Below are 23,004 nucleotides of genomic sequence, written 5' to 3' on the forward strand. Positions count from 1 at the left end.
GAGACATTTGTGCGGCGAGTAAAAGCGTGTACGTTTTGGGTTATATACCAAGTGCAAAAGCAGCCACGTTACTCTTAAAGGGAAAACCAAATCCTAGTCCAATAAAACAAAAATCAGTGGCAGTGTCTGGCTTGGTCTATGGTAGTTACTGCAACATTCACAACAAGCATCAAGTAATGATACAGGATTTTTATTCCTTGTCAACAAACATTTGTCCTAAAACAGACAGCTTTGCGGTGTATGGCTGGCTTGGCGATCCCATTATGGCCGTTGTTCTTCTATGGCCAGATTTCCTTTTGGCCCCCACTTCTTGAGGTTTGCTGCTATTGGTCCACACACTTCCATTGTGTTCGTCTTTGTCAACCTGACTCCAGTCTGACGGTGTGTAACCACCTGCATTGTCTTTGGGCGCTGCATTCACAGCTTCTTCAAACAATCTCTTCAGGGTCAAAGTTTCGTCTTTAAAATGACTGCAGCAATACAGAGCCGCTGGGTCGATGGGGTGGGCTTCTGTGTTAAAGATGTAGCCCCCTGCGCCGAGGATGCATTCTCCAAAAGGAGTGGACACACTGTCCGATACCTCACCACTGTTGTGTAAGAAGTTGTCCGGGTCGAACAGGAGATAGAGATATTTTGTGGTCTCGGCCAAGAAAAACGATTCCATTCGATTTTCCAGTCTCTGATCTTGAACATTTTTTACCTGCAAATAATAAATACTTTTGGAATAGGCTCTCAAATGTACAAAGTTTACTGTTTGTTAACGGTTAAACAAATAACATTGTTGTTAAATCGGTGTATTTATGGTGAGTGTGATGTTACTGTCTACGTGCGGTCAAGACTTCCAGAATAAAATTACATTTTTGCAGAAAACTAATTCGTGTTTATTCACGACTGATGCTCAATAGGTCGAGCTCGGCCGTGTTTGTGCTAAAATACTCATCGGTAGCAATTCACACAACTTCATTGGGAACGGTTATGAACAAACACTAAGAATTATTTCAACTCACCAAAGTCTAATAACAATGGAGTCAGGTTCACGAAGACAAAGAAAAACACAATGGAAGTGTGTGGACAAATTGGTGAGTGGGGTATACAATTATTCCACTCACCAAGTCTAATAATGTACAACATCCTTTATTCTGAGTGAAGTGTTAAATGTATTCCTATGCAAAGCCTTTGTGCATCTTTATTATTAGTTGCATCTGATGCAAATAACTTGATAGCAGGGGTATTTTTTAGCGGTTGTCTTGCACTTGAAAATGATTATTGGAATAGAGGCAGTGATAAATCATATACACCCATGGGAAATGTGGTAAATAGGATTTCTGATGCACTTGTTCATGAGCCCAATTGCAACCAACATCCTGCAATAAATCCTTTACCGTTGCATATCCACACTCCACGCGAGCATTCTTCTCAATGGCTTCCAAGATGTCCTGGCCCAAATCCAACAGAAAGGGGTCCTTGGTCGCTCGATAGAGGTACATGGCACTTTCCACAAGCTCTGCGGAATTAACACGAGCGCTGCATACGATTAGCAACCACAGCACAGGCAGCAAGGGGGTGTGCCGCCCTGAAAAGGTGGAGACAGATGACAGAGGCATTGTACTGTGGCTGACTTCCAATCGTGCGTCAAGCATCACGTCACTAGACAAAACGTCCGCTCCGAACTCTCACTGAGAAGTACGATTCCAGTCGACACCAGCCAGCCCGTATCAACCAGCATCGTCACTGAAACGTATTACACAGGCATCGGTGGTCGTATGTTTCACAACGGCGATGCCAGGAAGATCCACGGGCTCACTCTTCCCGCATGAACGCCATGCGAGAATCCGGGCGGCATCAGGCCCATTGCACGCGCACGACCATCAGCACCGCATAACACGCACGATTCTGGCTGGCTGGAATTGGCATGAAATCACCATTCTGGCCAGCTTGAATCTGGAATAGTTAAGCTAAGAATAGCTGCAGCCTAGATAAGATAGTATTGCACGAGTCGAGCATTACAGACCACCTCAGACTCTCATTCAAATGGTCAAAGCCTTTTATCATGGGAATTGTACAAAGTAGAATCTGGAACCGTTTTTTCTGTTTTATTGCCTTTCAGAAGCTTGGGAATTGATGATGAAATTTGAACATATTTTATTAATTTATTTAAGGGGCACCACGGTGGTGTGATGTTATCTCCTCGCCCGGTATACAGGTCGGGGTTTCGATCCCGACCCTGATGCCTGTATATTTGGAGTTTGCATGTTCTCCCCATGGTCGTGTGGATTTTTTGTCCGGGTCCTCCAGTTTTTCTCTCCACATTTAGGAACATGCATTGAGATTATTTCCATTATTTTGCTGCTATAAATGTCCAAATGATAAGCCACTTTGTTGAGCTATCAGTTGTGGCCAGGTCGCTTCTGAAAAATAAGTTAATACCTTGGTGGGCTTCGCCTGGTAGGATGGGGATGGTTTAGTTGTATCTGTATGCGTTGTGGGTGATTTGTTTACCTATCTTGTACTTTGCGCTACTGTCATCTTTGTATTGTATGTTATTGTAACGTTCTTACCCACCCCTATTGGACATCTGTGAAAAGGAGCTTTATAGCTCATCAGATTCCTCCAGTATAAATATTCTGATTCTGTAATTCCGACAGCAATGGTCCACCATTTAAAGTGACGTTAATTAATCAGCCCTCGTTACATGCAGAAGCAGCCAACCCCGTGCTTACCGGGGCGGAGAGGGTACCCCTCCCGCTTGTCGACGGTGGTGCTGTGTGGGATGTTGTAGAACTCTGGGAGGCCACCAAACTGCCTCCACACTTGATGGTAGTTGTGCAAGGTTTTCATGGCACTGTCGATATTTCCCACCAAACTCTGAAAATGGGACACAAGCCGTACATAAATTTCTCACCAAATTTTTTTTTTTATCAACTTCCATTATCGTTGGGATCATGCCGTTGTGTCACGGTCAGCACAATGGAGGTTTATTCAATTTTATTCATTTATTGGGAGACAAATTTTGTGATTTTTTTCCAGAAAAATAAACAGCAAAAAACATTGGTAATTGTCTTGCCTGATGTTGTTAACAGGACCCTGCGGGGTGGGCTGGTAGGAATAATACTTAGTACCGGTATAGGGATATCGACCGGGCTGGGTGGGGAGGGGCTGGGTGGGGAGGGGCTGGGTGGGGAGGGGCTGGGTGAGGAGGGGCTGGTCACCCCGTGGTGTCCTTATAAAACTCAACGTTTAACCTACTCACGCCGGCTTGTGCCCGCCCTCACAGTCGGGCATATTTGCGGAATACACCACGCCGCCGTTGACCCTGGCCATTGACCGAGCAACCCAACGTTCCTACCAGCTCCCTCCGCAGGAATGTGTTCTATGTGCCACTCAGTCCGTATTTAGCCGCCTATTCTGTTGTTCCACTCGGTCGACTGAACGGGTTTAAGGCAGTGACTGGAGAAAATGTGTTGCCCGTAGTGTGCAAAAAACTCATCTTGCTGTGATTTGCTTACTAATGTAAAAGCGGGGGTGCTGCATCATTGTTTTTAATTATAATATCACTCAAATATTGGTGGGGGGAGAGGGCGGGGGGGGCAGGGCTGGGTGGCGCGTCTTACTTCTCGGTGGTTTTGTTTGTGTGCAGATAATAAATCGCAACAAAATTGAAGCAGAGAAGTGCACCGCCTCCTACACCAGTTGACAGCCCCCCCCCCAACACCCCCCAACACCACCCTCAACACCAGCCCTCACCACCCCCCCACCACCCCCCCACCACCCCCCACCACCACCCAACCCCACCACCACCTTCTGCACTAGGCCTCGCGAAGCCTCCCACACTAGGCCTCGCGAAGCCTGCCGCACTAGGCCTCGTGAAGCCTGCCGCACTAGGCCTCGCGAAGCCTTCTCTGCAGTAGACTTAGCGAAGCCTTCTGCACTAGGCCTCGCGAAGCCTCTGCAGTAGGCCTCGCGAAGCCTTCCCTGCAGTAGGCCTCGCGAAGCCTTCTCTGCAGTAGGCCTCGCGATGCCTTCTCTGCAGTAGGCCTCACGATGCCTTCTCTGCAGTAGGCCTCGCGAAGCCTGCCGCACTAGGCCTCGCGAAGCCTGCCGCACTAGGCCTCGCGAAGCCTTCTCTGCAGTAGGCCTCGCGAAGCCTTCCCTGCAGTAGGCCTCGCGAAGCCTTCTCTGCAGTAGGCCTCGCGATGCCTTTTCCGCAGTAGGCCTCGCAAAGCCTGCCGCACTAGGCCTCGCGAAGCCTGCCGCACTAGGCCTCGCGCCGTGCTTTTCGTGCACAAATAAGGCGATTAAATGTATCTCGTCTCTGTGTTAATAAATGTATCTGTGTTAAAAAAAACGTGCTGCGTTTCAGTAAAGTAAATTTGAAGCGAAGTTTAAAGTTTCGCCGTGAGGCGCCGGAAGCGACGGCCATCTTGTTTAGTTCACAGATCGCAGGGGGAGCGGGCGGCCATCTTGTCGGACAGGGTCATGCCAAGTGTTTGCAGTAGGGGGTGATGTTGATACACGGACGGACGGACGGACACATTAATCTATTGGTGGTCTGGTCCACTTCGTTCCTACCAGTATAATCCACCTTATTGTACACACACACAACCTGAGCCCACGAAGTATCGTACCCTGGACCTCGAGGAACGAGCTCTATAAGGACCAGTGGGGTCCCACTGTGATGAAGAGTGTGCGTACCTGTAGTCCTGGCCAATAGGCATCCAGCGACTGAAAGACTGGCATTGAAACAGTCCCCTTGCTCATGTGAACCCACACATACCAATCATCGTGCTTCATGTACTTCTCAATTGCTTCCGAATACTCTGCAACGAAACGCATGCAAATCATTGACTGTACTGTTCATTGATACAAAAAAAAATTGCTGGGTATAAACTACACACATCGTGAAGAGATTAAACCAAAATATAAAAAAAATAAGTAGATCTATTATCCGGCAGCTTCGGTGGGAAGGAGGCGCCGGGTTTTCAAAATCGCCGGATAATCACTAATCATTATTTCAAATAGCTTATTTTTGCACTTTCTTGTATAGCATTGTTTTTAGATGTTGTGTATATGATTTTAGTGTTTTCCATTTGTGTACAATATGAAATTGGCATAAACATACAAATAGACAAAAATAAAAATCCTGTAAAAAGTTACGTCATATTACACACACTTTGACGGATCGCACTGTATTTTGTTATTACTGTAGTTATTAGTCATGACAAATGTATATACGTGCAGTATTTTTATTGTTTAAGTTGATGGATGTTTATAATGTATTGTATCTCTAAAATCAAGTTTCAAGCATAGCTACTTTTTTTGTCACGCACATGGTGCCAGTGCCGATCGCCAGACTGGTACAGCCTTTGGAGCAGTTTTGCCACATCGGCCCGGGACAGACAGAATGTTGGAAGCCAGATAATCGCGTGCCTGATTATCGATGATCAACTGTTGTCACAATCACTATAGCATGCCCAAGGTATCGTGTTCATTCCTCCAGTCACCATGGAAATACCTTTGAACATTTCCATGTACTCTGGTTCATGCAGCAGGATGGCCCCTTTGACTAAATACTCAAAGTATGAATCGATTCCAGCTCCAATCCCCGCATCCTGCGCGACCCAGGCCGACGTCTTCACATCGATGTGGTTGCCAACCTAATGGTGAGAACAAATAAAATACACAAAGGCCATGTGTGTTGGCTGCAAAGACGATGCAAGGATGCATGCATATTTTGCGGCTTCGTTTTTTTTCATTTACTTGTCACGTGCATCTCACGGGTGGATTTAGACTGTACTGTATCGTTCCTTCAGTGGCCACAACTTTTATCTTCCAAATGATTCATTGAAAGTGGTTCAAACTGGCCGAAGTCTGTGCAGAAAATGCAAATGAAGGAGGTTCGCTACTGGCTTGCACCTTCTCTGCACCTTTTTGGACAAGATGTGCCGTATAGCAGGGGTCCCCAACCCCTGGGCCGCGGACCGGTACCAGTCTGTGGCCTGTTAGGAACCGGGCCGCACAGCAGGAGGTGAGCGGTGAGTCCACGCGTGGCCTGCCCATTATTTTATTTACCACTTCCGTCCACGCCTCTTTCCCGCACTGCGCACTTGTCTCAGTCACAGTTTTGGTAAACCCACAAGCTAACCTCTAGCCAAAATGAGTCAAAAACAAATGTCGCTGGAGAGCTTCTTTGAAAAGGGGGAAAGACCCAATGATCAACCCCCCCCTCCCCGGTCCGTGAACAAAGTGTCTTCCACGAAACCGGTTCCTGGTGCCAAAAAGGTTGGGGACCGCTGCAGGATGGAGGTTCATGTCAGGACAGGAGGACATGGGTAGGGGACACCTTTTTGCAGTGGTCAAGCACAACCCGAAAGAAAGTCCCACGTGTTCTAGAATGTGAAGCGGCCATTAAAGAGAAGCACTTTTTACCATAAACATCTGCACAATGATTCTACAGTGGCTCACCATACAATGGGAAACTAAAAATCTTACACGGAGAGACGCACTCGTGACGAGAGCGGACGAAAACAACCAGAGCAGCGTTCTCATAGCGTGGGTCGTGACTCCAGATGGGTCCCTCAAGTTATCAAAAGGGAGTCAGGTCTGTTGTATGATACCACTCCCACCCAGAGTTTTCTGGCCGCATAAAGAAGCACTTGGCAGTAGCCTTATTGAGACATACAAACAGGGCAAGGCCCCTTGATGGTAGCAAAGGTACGAACTGGTGGCACAACCCAGAGTAGGGTCTAAACCCCTGCCACCTAGACACAAACCTCTTCTCGGTGACGCATTCGTCAATAGGTGATAGGTGTGATGTGCATCAGCTGCCACCGATTCAGAGAAATAAATTATATACTTGATTTTTTTCATGAAAAATCAATTCAGGTAAAGCTTATACTTTGCATTGTTTCTAAAGAAAGGGGTATTTGAAGCGGAAGCACTCATCTGTATTTCTGTATTTATCAGAGCTGGATGCTAAGCAGCTCAAAGGAATAGTTGTTGGCATTTGAGCACAGATGCCTGAGACAGATGCTGTGAAATGCCGGGAAAGAGAACACAGCAGGTGAATGTTGTCGAGATGATTCGACGTAAAAGGTTGGCACTGGGTTGGATACGCGTGTGCAGAATGGGGGAAGGCCAATTACCGAGACAGGCATTGGAGTAGTTTCCACAAATCTGGCAAACCAAGGAAAAGACTTAAGACCATATGGTCGGATGAGACTGTCAGGGCAGAAGTTGGAGGTCACTGCGTGCCTACTGTGCAGCAACTGTGGGATCCGGCAAAGGGTGAAAAGCGTTGACAATGAGGTGCAACAGTGGTGGTGACATCAACGGCTTTGGCCATAAAGGCATCTCTGTAATCCATAAAAATAAAGTATCACGGTTCAAGCCACAAAAAGCGGGACGGGCACCCACCAAACCGATGTCTGAGCGTGTTGTCCACAAAGAAAGCAGAGCTGTGCGAGCGGTGTCCTCAAAGACGGGGTCTCCGGTGAGCCGGCTGAGCGCGGAGAACTCCAAAATGAAGGTTCCCACGCCGGCCGTGCAGGTGACGCTCGTCTCAGTGGGGTGAACGCCGTGCCGCAGGTTCACCGTGCCGTATGGCATGCCCGTCGCCGTCTGGAACGCTGCACATGGGGACGCAAGTCAGCGGCGTGTGCTGCTGTGTGTGCCGAGGTTGCGTCTCTGTATGATGATGGTGGGTGACCGGGCCTCATAGTGTGGCCCCCAGGCTGTAGAATTCACTTCCACCGGATCAGTATTCTTCACTAATTTTCAGAGGGGGGGCCACATCAGTGTGAGGACCGCCACACATTTGAAACCATTGGGTTTGATGGCACGATGGGGCTGTTTTCACATTTGTGTATTGTCAGGCGCTGCACATCAGGGGCTGCACTAAAGGCCACCAGGGGCCGCCAGTGGCCTGCAGGTCTTGCAATTAAGAACACTGCTCCAGATGTTCGCTCTGCTGACTCACCCTCTTTTTTCTCAAATCGCGCCTTAAGACGCAAATAATTCTAAGGGCCTTAGAAATAATTTGCTTTGTTTTGTGGTTGGAAATCTTTGTTTAGGGGTTGGAATTGATTGGTGTGAGCCTGTGTGTGTGTGCGTGTTTTGCAGTATTATTTACCCGTCACACCATGAGCCAAAGTCCAAAACATTAGTTCTCTCACTCTGGGTTCGTGCTGCTGAGTCTTGTCTGTAAGTAGGTATATGAGTTCTACGATTGCAATGAAAATCCAGCATCCCTCTTACAAATCCATTTCACGCCACATTCTACTATAACTTGCTTCCAGCGTCTCGACTCGCGAACCCACACGTTTTCCCTGCTTTCAATCATTTTTCCACAGCCCACTAAGTTCAGTCAGAGTTGAGAAATCGATCGCCTGATCTGCAAGATCAGCAACCTGCTGACCACGGTTTGTTTGATTAAACAGGTGCTGCTGGAAGATATTGATCCAGAGGGGCCCATGTGCTGATAAAATTGTACAGACCTTTGTTAATCCACCATGCCATGTATATCGACTGATTGCATCGAGCTAGTAAATAAATAAATAAAGTTTATACCTTTTGAAAACCGGTACATGCAGAAGATGCAAGAAATGTTATGGCAGAACAGGGTTAGCGGACTTGGGACATTTAATGCGGAACAAAAAAGTCGAAGATGCATTCCGGATGTAGTTGCGATGGCTGGGCACATGTTCAGGATGGTGGAGGGAGCGGGCTACTGAGACAAACATTGCAGTGGCACCCAGAGGTCATTGCCCGAAGATGTTGGGAGAATGATAAGAGTGGACCTTTGAAGTGGAACAGCAGCTGGGGATTTGTGTTTCACGAATGAACGGACGAAAGCTTTCCACAAAACGCCTCGCTCGCACGTTTCAATATTCACAAAACTAGGACCGTCGCCGTAACAACAGGGGGTTTAAACATTTGTGGCGACCTTTCGACTTGAACAGGTTTCAAAACACCAAATTATACCGGGCAGGAGTTTTCTGGCGACCTGCTCAGCCATGCGGAGGAGTGGCCCTGAGCAGGGCCATCCGTCCTCCAGCTCCACGCCCGCTTGCTTGGACAGCAGATGTGCAGACAGCAGGCCACCCACCACTGCCGAGAAACAGTCAGCACCAATAAGACGCAATCCAGGGCGTCCGCCGCTACAGCAACACTCCTCTTCTACACGCTTATATGGGCGGGGGGGGGGGTCTCTATCGGTGTTTCACGCATCACTTGCTTTTTAGCAGTGTGGAGGACCGCAGGTTAAAGCGGATGATCGGACAAATATGCTACCACGTGAAAATAAATGTACGTACTTCCAGGAGGCTACCTCCAGATAAGCACTGGTCATGGGGAACCCTGATAATAAGTACGGATACTATAGAGATGATAATAGTGGAGTCAATGCACTCACATTATATAGGATCCCGCTTTCTCCAACCGCACCTCCGATTAGCACGGTTAGCTACGTACAGTGGAAAGAAGTTCAACATGCATGCATACATTCGCCACTCGGGCTGTGTGTGGCTGTGTGTTCTGCTTTTAAGGCACACAACGCATTAACACCACGTGGACACATTTACACATCGCACAGCTTGGTAGCTTACCACGGATATTTGTTTCAAAAACGGATACGTTGACATCTTGATTAAAGTTGATTGCATCCTCCAGGAAGAGAGAGACTCTCTGGAACTCGGTAGTGTTTCCCAGAACCTACGCGGCACAGGGGAGAGTGAGGGGGTTCAGCAGGTGAGGAGGTACAGGGCAAGGAGATAAAGGGGGGTTGGAGGGGTAAGAGCATACGTTTTTGTGACACTTATGCATAGGTGAAACATGAAAGCAATTTGACGCTGGTGCACGGTCAACCGAGGTGGTGGAATTTTACATCACACTCGCTAACCAGCAACACTAACAGCTGTAGCTGTATAATTGTCTATTAATTACACTACCGTCACCTTTAACCATAAGGTAACTGTGCAGCACCGTGATGAGCCAGTGTTTTTCAAAGTTAAAGCGAAAGGTTACACCAACGACACGCTGCGTACGGGTGGATATTCCTTACCAGAAGCGTGTCCAACGCGTCAATCAAAGTAAGAGAAAATCTACAAGGAAGACAAGAATCAATTATTGTACATTACTGTTTGGCTACCAGACAACCCTGTCGCTGGTGAGCGTGCATGCGAGCACGCAGCAAGACCGACATTAGATACCATCGCAGCAGTTTGAAGGATACGCAATTTGACTGCAGTGTACAGTTACACTGACATATCGATACCAGATAAAACATCGACTTTATGTTAAAACAAATTTAGCGTTGATATAACTGAATGTCAGCTTGTCAAGAAAGGTGAAATTATTTTTCAAACTGACATTTTGCAATACCGAAGTGGGTCCAATTGAAATCGACTGGTAGATGAGCAGAATGCGTTGAGATGGTAAACCTCAATTGTTTGTAAAACACTTTGGCAGTTAGTCAAACCCTCCAGGCACTGGGCGAACCGAATATCGCACACAACTGTTCCAAGTTAAAATACTTCATGCATGCGTTTCAGAATCACAATCTTTATTTATCCTGGAGGAATCCGATGAGCTGTGAAGCTCTTTTGATGTCCAGTAGGGGCGGGTCAGCAATTTTCATTCTTAATATCAGAATCAGAATCTTTATTTGAATAAGTGTCCAGGAGGGGCCGCTTAGCAAGTTACAGCAGCAAACAATAAAAAAACGATAGGAGTGCAAAATAGATATAAAAAATGTGATCACCAGGGCCAGTTTGGCTCTGCTGCTGCCAACGCCACACTCTTAAATTTGGTAATCGTAGCAAAAGCCCTCTCTCAAAAACGTGAGTGACAGTACTTGTCACACAAAAACAAAGATCCCCCGTATAGCCTTAACCAACTGTTGGGGGCAAGTGCTATTAGCGAGTCGGCCAGCATGGCACACGAGGGGGTGGGTGGTTAGCACCACGCCCAGCCATCTTTGTATCCCCAGTGGCGATATTTACAAATCACACCAGGTATTCATTTGAGGCCGAATTGATTTATGGGAGGCCCAGGACCGATTCAGATAATCGTCACTGGCGTTGGCCGTGAGCCGGAATCGAACTCTGCTCGCGGGGTTCATAGTGCAGCGCGCTAACCGCTTCGCCATCGCTCCCCACACGAGCACCTTCCGTGTCCCACAACTCAGCGTCGGCCGTCGCTCACGCCCCGACACGTGGACAGCACAGCAGGAGGCACGGATGGGCTTTCAGGACATCTGCGAAAAGAAGCTTCAGAGGTCATCGGATTCCTCCAGTCTAAATAAAAGATTCTGATTCTGAACTACCAACAACCATCCCCGCCCCCCACCCCATATTAAGCGCAACCATCCGCACCTGCCCCAGGTGTCTTGTCCATCGCACGTAAGAGGTCTCAGCTCATCGAAGGGCATGGCGTTGTGCATGTAGTTGTCGTACGCGTGGTAGAACATTGCCTTGACTCGCGACCTAGAATACACGACAGCAGTGCAATTGTGACCTGTACGGGTTTCTGTATCTCTTATGAACGTGTCTCTATGTATATCCGAGTCTATGTATCTATGCGTGTATCTATGGGCTTAGTCCATTGGTCCACAGCATGGGGTTTCAACATACCCAGACTCTACCCCACCACACGCGGGGTGTTAAGGGCCGTCCATAAATTACGTCACGAGATTTTGTACGATTTTTGACCCCCCCCCGTCACACGGCGTCACAAAAAGTCAGACCCCCCTCAAATATGACGTCACAAAGCTCTGCCCCCCGCCCCCCAAAAAACATTTATATTTTGAAAATAAAATATGCTTCAAATCGCTTTAAACTATTGTCATTGTAGTGTGTATTTAATGCGGCGCTGCACTCTGATGTTGTAGGAGAAAACATTTATTAAAAAGTCTAATTAAATTAGGTAGAACGTGTTGCCTATATTTATCTAAAGTTGCGCATTTTGATGTGACGTCACATTTCTCACCCCACCCCCCTCGTCACACATCATCACAAATGTCTGACAACACCCCCCCAGGTGCGTGACGTCATTTATGGACGGCCCCTTAGCTCACTTGGACTTGCAATGCAGACGTGCAGGTTGGATTCCATCTCCCACTCTCTCACTCACCCATTCTCTGGACATCTACTCGACATCTGTGCAAAAAGAGCTTTAAAGCTCATCAGATTCCTCCAGTATAAATAAATATTCTGATGAAGGCAAGCCGAAGTAGCGCGATCGTGGCCATGCAACCCAAACCACTGCTGTGGGGTACACGCTCCTTCAACTGATGAACAGCAAAACGACGACGAGCTTCCGTCTCCTTGAAGCCCTTCCCCTCTCCCACTCGCCGTGGCCAGCCGCAGACCACCTCCACATCGAGATCGCGACCCTAGCGCCGCTAACATCAAGCGCGCAGCAGCAGCAGGAGCAGCAGCAGGAGCAGCAGGAGCAGCAGCAGGAGGAGCAGCAGCAGCAGCAGCAGGAGCAGCAGCAGCAGCAGCAGGAGGAGCAGCAGCAGCAGCAGGAGGAGCAGCAGCAGCAGCAGGAGGAGCAGCAGCAGCAGCAGGAGGAGCAGCAGCAGCAGCAGGAGGAGCAGCAGCAGCAGCAGGAGGAGCAGCAGCAGCAGCAGGAGGAGCAGCAGCAGCAGCAGGAGGAGCAGCAGCAGCAGCAGGAGGAGCAGCAGCAGCAGCAGCAGCAGCAGCAGGAGGAGCAGCAGCAGCAGCAGCAGCAGCAGCAGCAGGAGGAGCAGCAGCAGCAGCAGGAGGAGCAGCAGCAGGAGGAGCAGCAGCAGGAGGAGCAGCAGCAGGAGGAGCAGCAGCAGGAGGAGCAGCAGCAGGAGGAGCAGCAGCAGCAGCAGCAGCAGCAGGAGGAGCAGCAGCAGCAGCAGCAGGAGAGGCCTCGGGGTACCTGTACGAGTGGAGGCGCGCGGGCAGCTCGGCCTGCGCGCCCAGCGCCGCCGTCACCGCCGCGATGAGCAGCAGCAGCAACAACGGGAGCAGCAGGCGGAGGCGGCGGGGGGGGTGGAGGTGAAGGTGGTGGAGGCGGCGACCGCACGGCGACGAGACGCCCGGAGCGGACCGCGGGTGCCGCCGCGCGGCGTCCATCGCGGATCAGGACGCCGCGTCACGTGACCTCTTCCCCACCGGCCTCCACTTCCGCGTCTGCTGCTGTTGAGCGCGAGGAGACCACGTGGTTGTGCGTGTAGGCCACGTGGTTGTGGGGGGGACACGTCGTTGTGCGAGGAGGCCACGTGGTTGTGCTAGGGGGCCACGTGGTTGTGCGTGTAGGCCACGTGGTTGTGCGTGCAGGCCACGTGGTTGTGGGGGGGGCACGTAGCGCGTGCCTCGCAGTCGGTGTTCGATTGACTTCAATTTGTAAGCGTGAAATCATGGTTCGGAGTCGTTGTTTAGTATCTAAATAAATATGCGGACGGACAATACGCCGACTTTTTACGTGAAGATAAAATTGTGTACACAGTAGTAGGTTTTTAGCCTTTTAAACTGGTACAAAACTGACACCTTTATCCAAGGCATCATGTTTGCAATAACCACAACACAAGTAGTCAAAAAAGCAAACAAAAAGAAGCAACTCTGATAATGATAATAATATGCACTGTCCTTGAAGTTGATTGGTCCACACCCGAGACGGCTTTCTTTAGAGCCTAGTCCCCATTGGTGTTGGACCAGATGACACCAGAAGGCGTACAACTCAAACACAGTGCAATATCAGAGTATTGAGAGCTCGGGGTAAGCATTTACACTATGAGATCTCTTTTACCAGTGGCAAAATATAGTAGTAGGTTTTTACCCTTTTAAACTGGTACAAAACTGACACCTTTATTCAAGGCATCATGTTTGCAATAACCACAACACAAGTAGTCAAAAAAGCAAACAACAAGTATAACCCGTAAAAACTAAGTTTTTCACTATAAATCCTTTATATGCGTGGCGGCTAGAGTCCTCTCGTCCTCTGGCTTGAGATGGCTGCCACCTATGGGTCAGATGATTGCATGCCACCATTAAGCAATTGGTAATTAAATATAATATTTTTGTCCTAAAAAATATTATATGCCGTTGTGCGTGTTGAGTATGTTACATTATCACACAACAAAACATACACAAACATACATGGTAAATATATTGGTCTCACAGTCGATTCATTTATACGTTCCAATGGATGCAGCACTCTCACGACACGGAGATGAGAATCTTGCAGCATCAAACTCTAACCCTAAGCCCCATGTTTCGGAAACAGACGTTATGAGGTACACTGTATCGTTAAAACACGCGTTCGATAAAGTTGCGTTGGGAAAAGTTTCCTGTCCAGTGCTTTATATACTGTTGTATAGGATTCCGGAATTAAACTAATTATTTTATCGGCGAGTGTGCATGCAGATCTCGCTTAGTGCTGAAGATGCCTTCCTGGGGAAGTGAGTGCTCCTCAAATCAGTGTTAAAAATGGTCAGACCATTGAATATATGGGGATGTGTTCCCGACAGCATTCACTTTTGTATGATAAATATGTGGGCTGTATTGGGGTATTGGTAATAGTGTTAATAATACAGATGGTAAACATGATTTAATAAATATAGAACTACATTGTAACGGTAAGTATTAAGCACTGTACTCAAGAGTTCATTATAATGTACTTCTACATGGCAGAAGTGGGAGACGAGGTTGGAGGATCTGCTGTGCTCCCAATCCGGGGCATTCTCAGAGGGCTCTAGCACATTTGTGATGTTAGTGATGCCCTTAATCTAATTTCTGTGGTAATGGTTTCTTTAAGGTGGGGCCTGAAACTATCCTGGCCTCGTGAGTTCTCACCTGGTTAACTTTTTTTTGTTAAAAGGGATTTCCAATCATAATCGAATCGCCGGAGATGAGGTCTGTTTGGCTCTGTACATCACTGTCATTGGCTGAGCAAATGATGGTGGCGGGTACGTTTCAAAGGTGGAGGTGCCACTGACTGTCTCGCATCGCCCGCCCGCCCCGTACCACAGTATCAGCCAATAATACAGGACTTCCGGATACATTATACCCGCGAAAGGCCAAAAATAACCCCTGCGATAGCTAAATTAGTATATGTAACAATGTGGACAAATGCTGTCGCACCAGGGTGAGCCGGGGTGGCTGAGATAATATGAGTAAGCGGGGGTAAGCTGTTAGTGGGGGGGGGAGATCCTCCAACCCCCCCATCTCCGGAAGCCAAGGCACCACAAAGTCTGGCGTTGACTGGGAGTAGGACACTAATTGGCCAGTCAGGGCAGGCCTCTTGGCGTGGGTTGAGAGGCAGTCGATAGGGCTGTGCGTGATTGGTTGAAGGGCTTGTGGTGTGATGCGGGACTAAATTAGTTTATTTAGGTGAGCGCTACCCGTGTATGAGGGCGCAGTGTGTTCGGTGTTTTCTTTGGCGGGGTGTTCAGCATTCGCCTTGGTCGGGTTTTAAGCGTTTGCTGGGAGCCACAGGTGGTCTGTGTTTGCCAGGGCTGGGGGGGCTTCGCGGGGGGCCGGTTGCTGTGGGACGTTGATTTAATACGGGTGGCTCGGTGGCCGGGACTTGTTACGATGGGTCGTTGTGGGCGCTGCTGCAGTTGTGTGTGCTGGTTGGTGCGCGGTGTTGCTGCGCGGTGTTGCTGGTGAGCGGAGTCCGCTGTGTGCACAGCAGAGGTCTCACTCAGAATCAGTCGAGCGGCATTATCTTTTCATCGGTTGCGTAACACTGTGTGGAAGCTACTCAGTCTGTCGCTCCGGCCACGGTCATTCCCAGTGGCGGCTGCTGCAAAATCTCTCAGGGGGGGCAAATGTCTGGATGATTGATAAGGATAAGGTCCACCCATGCAATGGATAAATTAACAGCTTAAGCATGTAAAGGCAACTTCACTTCTTTAATATTAATGAAAAATAAAGTGCCTCTTAACAATACATCTTGTTTGTTTCTATACTCACTATTATTACAATCCACTCAGTTTCTTTTATTAAAGATTCCACTAGGTGGCGACAAATAATATTGTTGACTGAAACGTGCTTACGTATGATGACGTAAGCACGTTAGTGCGAGCCCTCCCGGAAGCCAAAGAGAATGCATTTCAGCGCCCGCCGTTCGAAAAAAAAACATCTTTGAATATAAGTCTATGGGAACACTCTGGGCGATTCTCGGCCGGAGTGAAATCGCCCAAAAAGAGGCGGTACTCCACAGAACGTGACATGACGCTGATTGGACTATATCCAGAGGCACAGTAACGCCTAGCGTAACTGTGGTTGAATGAGATTGGTGGTGCGTCGCCCAATCGCCCTAATGAAGAAACCGCCCCTGGTCATTCCCTTCCTTCTCTACGCTTGCGAAACGTGAACCCCCCTAATGGAGCATCTTCACCGATTGGAAACATTTGGGCTGGCCTGCCTACGATCCATCCTGAGAAGCTCAAAAATCCTTGAAAGATTTGGGCAAAGTCCAATCGGTGAGCTCCTCCGGCAGGCAAGGCTACGTTGGCTGGGTCATGTAGCCCGCATGCCCAGTCACTGCACGCCTAAACAGCTTTTGATCGGCCAGATAGAGGGGGCTAAACGGGTGCGGCACGGGCTAGAGAAGAGATGGAGTGATGTGGTACAGGAGGACGTGGAGCTGAGTGGACTTGCCGATGACTGGTACCAGCGGTGTCAAGATCGGCCTCTGTGGAGGAGGCTCGTGAAAGACGCCTCTGGGCAGTTGCAGTTGGAAGCAGTCGCCCTCCAACAACAACGGAGGGCGGATGAGCGATGCTCACAACTACGAGCGGAGCGCCGGGTGACTAAAGCACAGCAAGTTGGCACAGTAGGGGGCACAGGTTGTGTATCAGCCAGTCTTCTTGTCAGTCGACCTGTGGCAGCTGAGTCTGCCCAGTGACCTCCTGCCAGCAGGCGTTCGACACTTCACGTGGCCTCAAGGTGCACATAGCCTGGCACAAGCGTCATGGTGACGTCAACACCACTTAGTGGTGAATGGTTGTTGTCTTCGTTGTGCGAGTCAATGTCTGTGACAGTCGCTTTGTTTGTTTGTGTACATCCATGTGTGTGTGTGCGGTGTGTATTTACATCGATGTGTGTGTGTGTCAGTCGATGTGTGTGTGTAAGTCCATATGTGTGTGCGTAGTTCCATGTGTGTGTGAGTCCATGTGTGCGTGTGTTAGTCGATATGTGTGTTTGTGTAAGTCCATACGTGTGTGTGTAGGTCAGGGGTCGGCAACCTACGGCTCTGGAGCCGCATGCGGCTCTTTACGGGCTGCTTCTTGACGATATGTACGTATGTACTCAGATGCATTGCGGCTCTTGAAATACTGAATTTTGTACCGAATTGGAAAGAAATGGCTCTTCTTGTTATTTTGGTTGCCGACCCCTGGTGTAGGTCGATGTGTGTGTAGGTCCATGTGTGTGTGACTCTATGTATGTGTGTGTTTAACAAAATTTCGGTAGCGGACGCGTACCCCTTACCGAGGATGGATGACTCATTGGATGCTTTATCGGGTGCTAAATTCTTTTCCACCCTTGACCTGTCCTCGGGCTTCTGGCAGCTTCCCCTCGATGACGAGTCAAAAGCCAAAACGGCATTCCGCACGCCGCAAGGCCTCTTTGAATTTAATCGGTTGCCGATGGGCCTGAACGCGGCTCCGGCCACGTTTCAGCGGCTCATGGAATTGGTGTTGGCGGGACTGCAGTGGGAAACGTGCCTCATATATCTAGACGATATAATTGTCTTTAGCCGCACGTTCGAGGAACATCTCCAACGCCTTGAGACAGTTTTTCAAAGAATGCATGTGGCTGACCTTAAGTTTAAACCGAAGAAATGCCACCTTCTGCAACACTCCGTCCGTTACCTGGGTCATATTGTCAGTTCGGACGGTGTATCCACTGACCCTCTGAAAACGAAGTATGTACGTGAGTGGCCCACACCCACCTCGGTGGGTGATGTTCGGCGGTTTATTGGATTTGCTTCCTATTATCGCCGCTTCGTTAAGAACTTTGTGACGTTGGCGAAACCATTACACGTTCTGACTGGCAAAAATCAAAGGTTTAAATGGGGGGCGGAGGAAGAAAGTTCCTTTATGGCACTTCGGGGCTAGTGATATCGGCATTGGGGCCATTTTGTCGCAACGTAAGGACGGGGTTGAGAGGGTGGTGGCGTACGGCAGCAGGGTTCTGTCCCCTGCGGAAACGCGATATTGCGTGACAAGGCGGGAACTTTTGGCAATTGTCCATTTTGTTCGATTGTACCGACCGTACCTGTATGGACGGAAATTCCTGGTCCGCACTGATCATGCGGCTTTGCAATATTCCCTCAAATTGGATCAGCCGTCAGGCCAATTGGCCCGGTGGTTGGAATCGTTACAGGAATTTTCCTTCGATATAACGTACCGAAAGGGGGCCCGTCACGCGAACGCTGATGCGCTCTCAAGGCTGCCGCCCGTTCCTCCGTGCACTTGCCTGACGGGCACGCACCGCTGCGCCGCACCGCCCACGTCGCCCTGCCCGGTTATGGGGGCGATAGCGAATGAGGACGAGGCAGGGGCGAAAGCGAAGGAGGAGGACCAGCAGGTGTCGGTGGACACCGATGATACCTTACGGCTGCCGCACGCGGTCTGGTTGCACGAGCAGGAGGCCGATTCCTCGCTGTCTCCGCTACGTAAATTGGTTGGGAAACAGAAATCGCAATTGGCGGGCTGGAAGTGGCAGATGTTCCGGGGTAGGTCGGGATTGTTAATGTGTACCGACGGGGTGTCTGACCGACCATGCTTGGTGGTGCCTACTTCGCTTCGCTACGACCTGCTCCGTGCTCTGCACGCTGATAAGTTGATGCACCTCGGCGTCCAAAAGACTGTGGCCGCGATGCAAAAGGATTTTTTCTGGGCCGGTATGACGGCAGACATCAATGATTTTGTACGCTCATGCCATGATTGTGCGAAGAGGAAGCCGCCTCGGAACCACTATGTACCACCGTTGCGTTCCATTGAAGTGTCCCGTATCAACGAATTAGTGGCTCTCGACATTCTGGGGCCGTTTCCCCCGTCGGCTAGGGGCAATAAATACCTTCTGGTCGGGGTGGAATATTTTTCTCGATGGCCGATGGGCTGGCCTCTGCCCGACCAAATGGCAGCGTCCATCACCGACGCTTTCTTGAACGGGTATGTCATGGACAAGGGGGCACCTGAAAGGCTGCTCACAGATCAAGGCCGGAATTTCTCCTCTAAATTGCTTAGGGAGGTTTGTGACGCGCTAGGTACAAAGAAAGTTCGCACCTCCCCATACCATCCACAAACAGATGGTATGGTGGAACGATTCAACCATACCCTTTCGGCTATGCTTTGTCACACGGTCAGTGAAAAGCAAACTGACTGGGACCTGCACATACCAGGCGTCTTGGCGGCATACCGCATGGTTCCGCACACGTCCACGGGATACTCACCATTTTTTTTGATGTATGGCCGTGAAAATGTTCCACCCATCGATGTGCAACTGGGTACGCCGAGTAAACAACCGTCCCGCTCCCTGCCTGACCACGTGCGTGACTCGCTTGAACGAGTAACGGAGGCGCGAGAGGCTGCCCGGTGTGCGACGGCCCGTGCTCAGGCAAGGAACGAACGGTACGCGCGTCGATCGCATACTCGCATGCCTTGGTCAGTGGGAGACCTGGCGTGGCTCCACTGCCCCCAGGTACTGGCGGGCACATCCCCTAAACTGCACAGGCCATGGCGGGGGCCTGTGACGCTGGTAGATGTCCGGAACTCGCAAAGTATCTGCGTTCAATACGGAAAACGTCGGTGGTATGTTCATTCCTCGCGACTTAAACCCTATGTTGACACGCGTGTCGGTCCTTCATCCCCAATAGCTGACCTGCCGGGTTCTGCCGGGCCGACTACGCCGCTTGACACGCCCGTTGATCCCAGGGGGGACTGTATTGTGCCTCCTGCAGATGAACAGGTTCTGAGGGCTGAGGAAGCCCCCGCTGCCCCCCCTCCAACGGGGCCCGCCCTGGACGTGACCAAGCACCAACAACCGACTTCTTCTTCGAGCCTGCCACCTCCTGTCCATCCGGAAGCAAAGCGACCTTGCGCTGGGAGTGGAGAGGGTCCCGCGTCGCGTACGCGGTCGAAATCTCTTCCGTTTCGTTAACGTTTGATCGTTTCGCTGATTTCTCTGTCGTTACTGCGCTGCAGGGGCGCCCTAATGTATGTGTGATTTTTTTATTATGGGTGACTGTTTTAAATGTTGTTAGGCGCGGGGACGCCGGTTCACCCTCGAATTGTTAAACGCACCTTGGTGCCCTAATAAGATGTTGCGGGATTGGTTCTTCACCCTTTTCCCAGCCGAGACGGCTACATTTTTTCACCGGGGAGGGGGGTGATGTAATAACAGCCATAGAGGGTTCACGTGGGGATTGGCTTGCCGGTCCTGCTTGTAGCCAATAAGGGTTAAGATAGGGACCATGGCCCAGGCGTGATCACGACATGGCATCAGGAGTGATTGGCCTAGCCATTCGGGGCCCCAGCTAATGGGGAGCCGGATGAGGGGCGTGGTCCCGGGATTGACAGGGAACCATCGAGAATGGTCGAAGCTGTCCATGGACGATTGGCTGGGGGGACCACGTGACGAAGGTATTAAGAGAGAGTGAGGGAGAACGATCGAGAGCAGACTGGAAACTGAGAAGAGCAGGGTCACGCGCGGACGGGGCTCGGGGGTGCCACGCGCGCGGTGGGGACTTGGTGCGAAGTCTGTCCTCTCTCCGTTGTCTGCCAGCATCGGAGAGTGAGTGAGCGAAGTGTATTGTGGAGTGGAAATAAAAGGACTGATCCCGAAGCCGTCTCAAGAAAGATTATTACATATGTAGTCTGTAGAACATTCATATCTAAGTGTGCACTTGGAGTGGAGGCCGAATACGTTGGCCTCTGCTGTACGTGGAATAAAGAAGAGTGCCCTCTACACGACTTGTCGCGGAAGTCGCACATTACATGTGTGTACGTCAATGTGTGTATGTGTGGCAAAACAACCCCCTACCTCCTCGTGGTGCCGGACGGGCAATGCTGTCGTGGACAGTGCTGTGGGGGAGATGGTCAATTCCGATTGGCCTTTCCCCTCATGGCGTTTGTAACCACCACAGCGGCCAAATGGGGGCTCTGGATGGGTAAGAGGGGCTTCAATTAATTTCCACTAAACCACGAATAAAGTTTTTTATTAATAAGCTTGTGCCGGAGGCCCCGGGGGGACAGGCGTCTATGACGTCTCCTGGCCAAACCCCATTTGGCGGAGCCAGCAGATTGAATCTTTACCCTCGGGGCTCCTCCAGAAACAACAAAAAGCCACTACGGCCACGTGAAATGTTCGAACGCTCACTGCGGAGGAGAGGCTGCCACTCCTCTGTCATGAGCTAGACCACTACTGCCTCGATCTCTGTGGTAATCAGGAGGTCCGGTGGACTGGCTCTGGCTCATGCCACCATGAGGGGTTGACAGTCCTCTACTTGGGGCAGGATACTACCAAACAACGGGGAGTGATATCAATCTTGATTTGAAGCTTTCGTGACTGCAGGAATCTATACTATTTGGTTCTTTCGGTAAAGTTACTGTTGTGCACATATGCGGGCATGAAACTCTCATGCAGCTACGGAAGCTCATTCATGCTAATCTCCCTCCCTAATCCCTCTCTCCCTAATCTCCCCCATTAACACAACTGACATGCTTGCGTCCGGGGGTGGAATTCCTTTCCAGCTCAGACCCCACTTGCTTGCCCATCACCAAATATATAACCTTGTTGTAACTGCTCTCTCGCTAGTTCAGCGGTTCCACTGCTGGATTATATATATATTTCTGCCTGAGGATGACCGCTTGTGTTGCGATCGAAACGTCGTGATTTATTTTATTTTATACCTACGTGACTTTACCAAAAGAACCAAAGAGTATGAACAGGGAGTGGCTTGAATCAAGGGGGCATGGGAGCATGGCGGTGAAATGTGGGAAGCTGTAAGCCCCAGGCTACTTTGGACTCACCTTCTCATCAACCGGAGGTGAGGAGTGGTGGTCATGGTTACGTATACCCCGACCATAGATGAACATCCGTGGAGGGATGCAGGCAAGGCCGATGAGTCAGATGCCTTCTATGACTTCCTGTCACAGGTGCAAGCTAAAGTGGCCCCTCGGGCTAGAATCATCTTGTTGGGTGACTTCAATGCTCGAGTTGGCCATGATGCTGGTGCCTGGTCTGCAGTGATTAGAAGGCATGGGCCAGATCAGCTCAATAACAACGGTAGGAGGCTGCTAGATTTGTGTGCAGCCCATTGCCCTGTAATTACCAACACGCTGTTCCAGCATCGGCGCATCCACACAACATCATGGATGTGAAGTATAGTAAACTACGCCAGGAAACCACTTGACGGGTAACACACTTTATTCACACTTGGGTTGTCACAATAACACGTGTTGTCACTACAGCTCACGCTACACGTTCCACCTGACACGGGTGGTAACTACTGCTCACGCTACACGTTCCACCCGGCTACACACACACGGGCATTCCAGCCCTGTAGCATCCGGGGGAACCTCTAGACCCACCCCAGCTTGGGTACGGATCACGACCACTGGGTCCCGTGGCCCGGTCCTCACACGGACGTCCGGCCCCCGGGTCCCAAGGTCCCGCCTCTGAGCCACACAGGGCCCCGGTCCCCACAAGGACAGCGGGACTAGGTGTCTCAGGGCCCTATCTCTTCCTCCTCCGTCTTCCGTCTTCACTGGTCACCAACTTCTCCTCGAGCGCCCGCGCGCACCGCCTTATATAACCCTCCGCTCCAAGGAGACGGAGCCTATGCGGACCGCGTTGCGAGCACCCACCCTAACCGACCAATCATCACTCGCTGCCACACGATCCCTTCTTGTGCCAGCGCACATAACCAATCCCCACTCGCTGCCACACGATCCATCACTGTCAGCGCGCGTCACCAACACACAGCCAATCACCATCACATAACCCATGACCCCGCGCTGAC

At 50.2% G+C, this 23,004-nt stretch overlaps 1 protein-coding gene across 1 annotated transcript; it reads right to left on the reverse strand.

Moving 5' to 3' along the window:
- Positions 1 to 190: 190 nt before the first annotated feature.
- Positions 191 to 13,224, reverse strand: EDEM2 (ER degradation enhancing alpha-mannosidase like protein 2). Its single transcript, XM_078875789.1, has 11 exons — positions 12,907 to 13,224; positions 11,370 to 11,480; positions 10,058 to 10,097; positions 9,603 to 9,708; positions 8,980 to 9,105; positions 7,414 to 7,625; positions 5,513 to 5,654; positions 4,693 to 4,817; positions 2,721 to 2,865; positions 1,383 to 1,504; positions 191 to 700 (listed from the first exon to the last, which is right to left on the reverse strand). The coding sequence occupies exons 1-11, from the start codon at positions 13,101 to 13,103 to the stop codon at positions 191 to 193; spliced, it is 1,836 nt and encodes a 611-aa protein (XP_078731915.1). The 5' UTR covers positions 13,104 to 13,224.
- Positions 13,225 to 23,004: the final 9,780 nt, after the last annotated feature.

This window comes from Lampetra fluviatilis, chromosome 42 (assembly GCF_964198595.1).
Source record: "Lampetra fluviatilis chromosome 42, kcLamFluv1.1, whole genome shotgun sequence".
In the NCBI taxonomy this organism is placed as follows: Eukaryota; Metazoa; Chordata; class Hyperoartia; order Petromyzontiformes; family Petromyzontidae; genus Lampetra; species Lampetra fluviatilis.

Excerpts from the sequence above, each read along its gene's own strand:
- EDEM2 (XM_078875789.1), bottom strand. The coding sequence starts at position 13,103 with ATGGACGCCGCGCGGCGGCACCCGCGGTCCGCTCCGGGCGTCTCGTCG. Across the intron at positions 1,505-2,720 it reads GGGGTACCCTCTCCGCCCCG|AGCTTGTGGAAAGTGCCATG; the intron begins GTAAGCACGGGG and ends TTAATTCCGCAG. Across the intron at positions 701-1,382 it reads TGGAGTGTGGATATGCAACG|GTAAAAAATGTTCAAGATCA; the intron begins GTAAAGGATTTA and ends TATTATTTGCAG.